Consider the following 323-nt stretch of genomic DNA (forward strand, 5'->3'; position numbering starts at 1 on the left):
TGCGTGGCTGTGGAGGCCAGGACTATTCCCAAGGAAGGGTCCGGAGCAGGGAGAGCCCGGTTACACGGCAGGAAGGCTCATTCACCCGGGAGGCCACCGGCGACTGCACAGGGCATCCACCGGGCACCTCCCTTCCCTTCCACCTACCAGACTAAGCCTCCACGCCACGGAGAAGCAAAGAAAGAAAGAAAGAAACGAAGCTACTGCCCACGCAACCCCCGAAGGACTCCCCACTGCCCGGCCCGGCCCCGCCGCCCAGCGCAGGGCACTCACGTCCTGGTGGTCCTCCACCACCCACACCGGCAGCGTCGGGTAGGCTCGCC

The 323-nt window shown here is 66.3% G+C and overlaps 1 protein-coding gene across 1 annotated transcript in view; it reads right to left on the reverse strand.

The window, feature by feature from the left end:
• LOC104168007 (chromosome unknown open reading frame, human C5orf22) overlaps positions 1 to 318 on the reverse strand; it is a gene marked incomplete at its 5' end in the record, with an annotated part of 15861 nt that extends 15543 nt beyond the window's left edge. Inside the window, one exon of the mRNA XM_009708438.1 lies at positions 274 to 318. Within this exon, the coding sequence (XP_009706740.1) occupies positions 274 to 318 (45 nt within the window). The remainder of the gene's footprint in view (positions 1 to 273) is intronic.
• Between the last annotated feature and the right edge of the window lie 5 nt (positions 319 to 323).

This window comes from Cariama cristata, unplaced genomic scaffold (assembly GCF_000690535.1).
Source record: "Cariama cristata isolate BGI_N322 unplaced genomic scaffold, ASM69053v1 scaffold20809, whole genome shotgun sequence".
Classification (NCBI taxonomy): domain Eukaryota; kingdom Metazoa; phylum Chordata; class Aves; order Cariamiformes; family Cariamidae; genus Cariama; species Cariama cristata.